We start from the raw sequence: 7,500 nt of genomic DNA on the forward strand, positions 1-7,500 counted from the left end.
TTAATGCATCCATCTACAAGACATTCACACTCTTAACTACAATTCATAATGCAGCATTTGACAAGGTCATAAGAAATATAATCCTACTTTTAGTATTTTAAAACAGGGTTCTCCAACTCAAATGACTCGAGGGCCACACCTCATGCCATTGGAGGTCTTAAATGGCCACTAAGATTTTTCTGTGTGTGCTTGGAACTCTTTTAAAGAACAGCTATACCTGATGTTTCCCATTATTTCCATAATAACAGAATACAAATTAAGATGCCAGAATTTGATTCTCAAGCAAAGGCAGCATATTTATTTCTGGACAACAGATGACAATGATGGTTCTCTCTACTTGGAGATAGCGGGCCGCAGTAAATCACTGGGCGGGTTGCAAGTTGGAGACCCCTGATTCAACATAATATATCCAAACTCAATTCATAATCGAGAATTATACATGGATCCTCAGATATCCAAAGACCAAATATATTGGCAATATTGCTCAACAACCTAGTCTATGGGTATGCTTCAACATCAACATTATTTGTCTTTTCACATAATGTAAATATCAACTCTAATCTTAATCCACTTTCCAGTCCTACCACAATTCCTTGAGTTCCTTGCTAAACCCACACATAATGATGCCCAAGTACAATCCTTCATGTGACCTACTTGAGAGCTAAAACAAGTATAAAGAATTTACAATAAGAGCCTCACCTGGCCTGTACTTGAGTTTGTCGTAAGGATCTGGCCCAGTGGCATACAAGGAGTGCATTGAGTTGAAGGAGCGAGACGAAAGACCGGTGCTGGCTCCCTCTAAAACATCTTTTGTCTCCTCTGCATTTCCTGGAGTAAAACAAAGCAAAGATCAACATTACTTTGATTGTTGCAGTTCACTCCAAGTTGCACATTCCCAGCTACAAGCTACAAGCAGACATGTGTAAACGTGCCTTAAAAGAGACCAGGATGGCATACCTTCTGTCTTATCATCAACACACTCCACATTGATGGCGCAAGCATTGACCTCCTCTGCTGCCCCAGATGCCCCATCCCCTGCCTCTCCACTCAGAGTCCTGATAGCCAGTTGCTGCAAGATAGAGAAAAGGCAACCGTTAGTATTGCTCTTGTGTTTGCATGTGTTCTCTTCAAAGTGAACTCAATGACAGTTTTAGCAGTTTTGCTTTTAACATTTGACATGCAATTTTGGAGTTTAGTTGAAATTTACTAAAAACTATTTGTATTGCAAATGCACCCTCATATATCATGGGTGCCTTTTCTGAATTACAAATGGCAAAATCATGTTGATTTTCTAAATAAAATAAATTATGTTAAAAATTACATATGTACTATACATAATACTCATTATAAATAATTATAATACTGTATTTCATATATATATATATATATATATATATATATATATATATATATATATATATATATATATATATATATATATATATATATATATATATCAATCTTCAAGCATTAAATATGTCAATGTTAAGCAATGAAGAGTTTTTACGTGTTTCATGGAGGCATAAATATGTTCTCTGTAATTAAGATGAGTAAAAAATTTTCACTGTTCTTTGGATTTCACAGGCACAACAACATGGAGTTTTAAAACTTGGTGAAGCATTCTTTGCCATGAACAGACTAACAGTCACCAACACAGACTATATATAGAATCAGCATATTCGTACCTTATAGTCCACCAGCTTCTTGGGAATGGCCTGATTGAAGTGGTTGAGGTGGTAACGGAAGCCAGTCTTAGGGGAGTCTGGGGTGTCCGTGGGAAGGGTAGAGGGCTCTGAGGATGACTCTGATTGCATGAGCTCCTCCAGTGTTGGTCGCAGCTCCCTTAAGTTCTCCAGCTTGAAGGTCTCCTGGTGATGGCCAGCTTAATGATAAACTGTCCAATTTATATCCTTCATAACTCCATTTCATCAGAGAATATTTAGTTATGTTCTAGTGTTTTCTTTCTCTTACATCCAGTCACATAAAGTGCTTCACTCACAGTGCAACCACCAGCCCTTCTAAGAGAAAAGGAAAGTCACACCAGAAACACTTCCTTTACTATTTTCCAGTTACATAACACATTCCAAGGGAGATTACCACACCATCATCATAACAGCTACAGCTATTACTACTACTTACTACTACTAAAAACAATTATTATAAACAACTGCTTCTATTGTTGCTTCACTATTAATAATGCTACAATTATTGACATTATTATTATTATTATCATTATTATTATTATTATTGTTATTATTATTATTACAACTACTACTACTATCTATGTAATACAACTTACCTTTTACCCATACATGAAAGTAAGCATCCAAGCAAGAGGCAAAAAAGAAGAAAATGACCATAGTGTTTCGTAATTCTACAATATGAAGTCTAGATAAGGAGTTTCCAGGCTTCCTCTCTCATTCTCTCATGCCACCTTATACGAATCACTGTCAATACTGAAGCCTAATTGTTCATACCCATTCTATCTTCTCAAGTCTCATCATACACAACACCTTTACCATCAGCATTATAACTTTAACTCTAATGCCTTTCTCCCTTCAGAAAGCAATAACAGAAATGTTATTCATAATACTGTACCATAACCTCATCACTTCATCACCACCAATGTATTCTACATGTACAGTACCTTACTATTTTCTCTTTACAATCTTAACAAACTACCTTAACATTTATTTCTTCTGTTCATTTCTTGCTATAAATGGTGGTAGTGCAAAAAAAAAAATAAATAAATAATAAAATAATAATAATAATAATAATAATAAACAAATAAACAAGAAATGTAAAAACAGAACATTACCAGCATGGGCAAAACAAATGCTACATAATCTTCCCACCTTGATCATCTCCTTCATGGTGGGGGACCGGTGGCTCTCCTCAGGGCTTGGGGGGAGCTGCAGGGGCGGGGTGCTTGGGGGTTTCTCAGGAGGGTTGACTGGAGCATGGGGAGGTGGGGAACGCTCAGAGGAGGCATTGGAGTTTCCTGAGGCCACAGAGAAGACAGAAAGACGAGAGATATTGGAGGAAAGACCAGAGAGAAGGTCATTGGAGGTATGGAGGGCTGATCTGAGGCGGGTACGCAAGAAGCCGCCACCGCCGCTGCCAGCTTCATTAGCAGTGGCCGTCATGTCTGAAAGGAGGATCAAAACAGAAGGTAAAGAAGAGAAAGAGAAAGAAATAGAATATAGCAATAATAATGATAATAATGAAAAGACTTCGGATTTCCTACCCTTCAGACAATAGAATTTGGATATATAATTTATTCTATTCCTATTAGACACAGTGACTGAAAAAGATAAGCGAAGAGCAGTAAGATCCTTCCTCTCTCTCTCTCTCTCTCTCTCTCTCTCTCTCTCTCTCTCTAAAATAAGAAAAATAAGAAATTTAATTAGAAAAATAAATAAATACAAACTGAAAAATTATAATAAATAAATAAATAAATAAATAAATAAACAAATGAATAATAATGCTAATTTATAATAATGAAGATAATAATAACAACAACAACAACAACAACAACAACAACAACAACAACAATAATAATAATAATTATTATTATTATCACTATTATTATTATTATAATTGTAATAATAATAATAATAATAATAATAATAATAATAATAATAATAATAATAACAATAATAATAATAACAATCGTAAAAAAAATTTAAAAAATAATAATAACAACAACAACATCAACAACATCAACAACAACAATAATAATAATAATAATAATAATAATAATAATAATAATAATAACAACAATAATAATGGTAAAAGTAATAATAATAATAATAATAATAATAATAATAATAATAATAATAATAATAATAATAATTATAATAATAATAATAATAACAATAATAATAATAATAAATATACAGATAGCTAATCAAAATAAAACAAATTAAATAAATAAATAAATAAAATAGATGAATAAATTAAATAAGGGAATAAATATGTAAGATAAAATTTAATAAATGAATAGCATAAAATAACTAAATAAATAAAATGAAATAAATAAAACAAATAAGTAAAAAAAATCAATAAAGAATGAAGCGAGAGATGTTATCCAATGGCACTCATAAGCACAGAATGCTTATGTGGTGGCAGGATGGTGAAGGCTGACCAAAACCCATTACGGCCCTGATGGTCTTCCTGTCTGGTCAAAAAATCTCCATCACTGCCAATTCCTTCTCCTTTCTACCCTTTGAAACAATCTTTACATTTACACTCTACACTTCTGGTTGTGACTGTGTATCATTTGTAGCACTTTGTCCCAGCTCATCTTCTTCATAGCTATGTCATCTTCATATGCACTAGACAGAATAGCTGTTAATTTACTATTTCTCTATAGAATCCCTCTCATACAAGAGGCAGACAAATTTCTACAACAAATACCTGTTTACTATGTATCATCTACAGCTGTTGTAGCATCTTTATATTATAGATTAGGCAAGGAAAAGGCACACATGGCAAAGCACACATAAAACATAGATGTTACACTCTCTGTTAGGAAGTATACAGCTCTTTTTATCTAATAACAGATCATAACCTTTACACTTCTGCCATGTTCCCTTTGAACTATCATAATCACTAAGAAACAGAATGAATTTGCCAATAAAGGCTGAGAAGTGAACCCTATGACAGAACACTCCCAGTAGATAACTAATCCAACACATTACCAATTAAACTGAGCCAATTACAAGCACCTGAATGTCTGAGTTCCTGTCCTGTCACTTCACCACAATGCTACTCATTACTCCCCTGACCTACATCGTTCACCATTGTTACACTAAGAATTATCTCATAATTACAGCCACCAACAACCTGTGCCCAAAACCTTGAGTCTGCATCATTAGACATTAACTGGTTAACACTGTACCAAATGGTCAATGACAATTATTAAAGGGTGTTGTGGAGCAAATATAAACATACATCCTATTAGTATCTTTTCCTAGGCACTGGCACCTCACCGGACTTCTGGGGCACCGGATATGAAGCATATCCCCCATCCCCTTCCCTCTCCCTTAAACAGGTACATAGTTATCATTACAGAGACTTGGGAGGGAGAGGGGAAGGGAGGGATGGTACGATGGAAGCAGGGAGGGAGACAGACATAAGAGAAGCAAAGACGATGGGGGGGAGGGGGGTAGAGAAGAAATTAAAGAAGAGAGAAGGGGGGGTAGGGAAGACCAGCAACAGAGTTACCTAATAAATGGTGCGGGGATTTCTGTCTCCTGGAGTGAGAAACAGGCGAACTCAGCGTCTGGTCAACACAGGTGACACTCCTATTAATATTTTTCAACCCATATTATAAAGCTACAAGGAATGGCACAGCTTAAACACAGAAAAAAAGAGCGACTAGGAGAGCCGCGGCAGGCACTGAGAGCCTCGCCGACACAGCTGAGCACAGTGCCAGTGCCACTACCGAACGCCCTGGCCCTTCCCCTCTCCTCTCCCCATATTCCTACCCAAACCACCAAGGAATACATAGGAAGGAAATAGTAGTGTGACTTAAAGTTTGGAGGACTACCGTAGTGCTGCCACCTGTCGACCACTAGTATTTTCAGAGAGAACGTTGTATGGATGACTTATATAAATTTCTATCACTTTTTTTTTCTTTTTTTCTGGATATTTCTCTCCTTCTTTCTTGGTCATCTGATGACCGTTACCACAGCCAAACTCAGGTTCTTGCTCTTAGTAGCGTTTATTGCCTCCACAACCTTCGATCTTCACTGTTTCCTCTCCAATCCTTAAAAAAAAAATAAATAATAATATATATATATATATATATATATATATATATATATATATATATATATATATATATATATATATATATATATATATATATATATATATATATATATATTCAGTGGTTCCCAAACTTTTTTTTTTTTTTTTTTTTTTGTCATTTCCCCCTGCACCCAGTTCAACCATCCAGATTTCCCCCTTCATGTGTATGAGAGAAATTAAGAGCAGTTAAAACACACTGAGACTATTTACTAATTTATTTTTCAAATGTACAAATATACTGATAAACTTAGTTACAGAGTAAAGTGGATAGAGAGCAGTTAGTAATAACTAAGCATAGCCATGGAGAGCGGTTAGTAACAAATAAAAGGACTTTTGATTTGACTTTGAGACTTTTTTAGTTAGTAGGTAGTGTAATTATTTCCCCACTAGTAGCTTCAAATTTCCTTCCGGGGGGAAATTTCCCCCAGTTTGGGAACCACTGTTAACTAGATAGTACGTAGTGATAATCTGTAAGTAATTTTGGAGGAATTTTTGATAGTTTTTTTTTTTTTTTTGCGATAATTTAAAGATTTACAGCTTTTATTAATATCTTAATACTTAAAATTGTTCCTTGGTATTTGCTACCTATATGGTAGTGCGCAAGCGAGCTTTAAATGAATGTATGTGGCAAAAAAAAAAAAAAAAAAAAATTCCTTCAAAACGTGAACATTTATAATTATGAAAATACGTGCTAGGCTTCCACATACGTTTCTGGCGTTCAGGCTGTATAGTCAATATATGTTAAAAATACTTGTAATATTGATTTGAAATAATGCTCTTTTTTGTTATGACTGACTGGATAACAACTTTATGATCGTGCGCCTGGCAATGATTGCATTATTGTTTAACAATCCTTTCATCTAAGTTAATAGGTACGAAAATTTTGATACTTCTTAGGAATAGTTACTTACAACAACGATACTTATCAGCTAGTGTTCCATATAGTATAGTGAAAAAGCAACAAAACTATGAAATTTTTTGGCGTGTTTACCATACAACATTTTTCCACGAGCGTTCTTCTGTCCGATTTCACTCTCTTAGTTTGCCTTTTCAGTAAATGCACCCTTATACATTAAACAGATACTTATAACAGTTACATTTATTCAAAACGTATATGACTAGCTGCATTAAAATACAGTAATGGGTGTAGTTTGGTCAGCATTGTGGAATTAATGAGTGAGAGCGTGCAGGGAAGCGGTGGTGTCGGGACGCTCCAGGTATCAGTGGCACCATCACTGTCGTGGAGGTATAGCTTGTGTCTCTTGCGCGGTGAGATGCGGTAAAAAAAAAAGATAACAAAAACCGAGTGACATGGGTGAGTTTTCCATGGTTATGAGTGTAGTTAAGAATGATATAAGGTGTAGTGCCCAGTGAAGCTCAGAAGCCTTGGAAGTGAGACGGCCACACAAAATCCTAGGCTGATCTGTCCCTCCTTCGTTCCTGCGGCGGACGGAAAATGTCGAGTCTTCTTATCTCCAACATTCACGGCGCCCTAAATGTTGATACTAAAGTTATATCCCATGATGTGCTTCATTTGAACAACTAGTCAGCCCAGCCATGTCATATTCTATCCCTCTCCTACTGTTTCGTGCATTGTGACAGTCGGCCTGCTATGTCATGACTGACCCTAACCCATTTTACTGTCCTAACCTCTCCTTTCCTGCTTGTGCTCGGTATTTATTA

General features: G+C 35.4%; 2 protein-coding genes across 6 annotated transcripts in view; one reads left to right on the plus strand and one right to left on the minus strand.

Moving 5' to 3' along the window:
* LOC123499500 (uncharacterized protein KIAA0513-like) overlaps positions 1-5,499 on the minus strand; it is a 24,798-nt gene extending 19,299 nt beyond the window's left edge. Inside the window, exons 1-5 of one of the 4 annotated variants that reach the window (XM_045247548.1) lie at positions 5,230-5,499; positions 2,856-3,148; positions 1,686-1,868; positions 958-1,069; positions 700-828 (exon numbers count right to left, since the gene is read on the minus strand). In XM_045247548.1, the coding sequence (XP_045103483.1) occupies positions 700-828; positions 958-1,069; positions 1,686-1,868; positions 2,856-3,146 (715 nt within the window). In that variant the 5' untranslated portion in view covers positions 3,147-3,148; positions 5,230-5,499. Of the gene's footprint in view, positions 1-699; positions 829-957; positions 1,070-1,685; positions 1,869-2,855; positions 3,149-4,730; positions 4,799-4,994; positions 5,128-5,229 lie in introns of those variants that run through there. The other 3 variants (XM_045247545.1, XM_045247547.1, XM_045247546.1) reach the window with 3 other exon arrangements.
* A 1,278-nt stretch (positions 5,500-6,777) lies between these two features.
* LOC123499561 (CD2-associated protein-like) overlaps positions 6,778-7,500 on the plus strand; it is a 67,533-nt gene continuing 66,810 nt past the window's right edge. For both annotated transcript variants that reach the window (XM_045247684.1, XM_045247687.1), the window contains exon 1: positions 6,778-7,132. In XM_045247684.1, the coding sequence (XP_045103619.1) occupies positions 7,129-7,132 (4 nt within the window). In that variant the 5' untranslated portion in view covers positions 6,778-7,128. The remainder of the gene's footprint in view (positions 7,133-7,500) is intronic.

This window comes from Portunus trituberculatus, chromosome 50 (genome assembly GCF_017591435.1).
Source record: "Portunus trituberculatus isolate SZX2019 chromosome 50, ASM1759143v1, whole genome shotgun sequence".
In the NCBI taxonomy this organism is placed as follows: Eukaryota; Metazoa; Arthropoda; class Malacostraca; order Decapoda; family Portunidae; genus Portunus; species Portunus trituberculatus.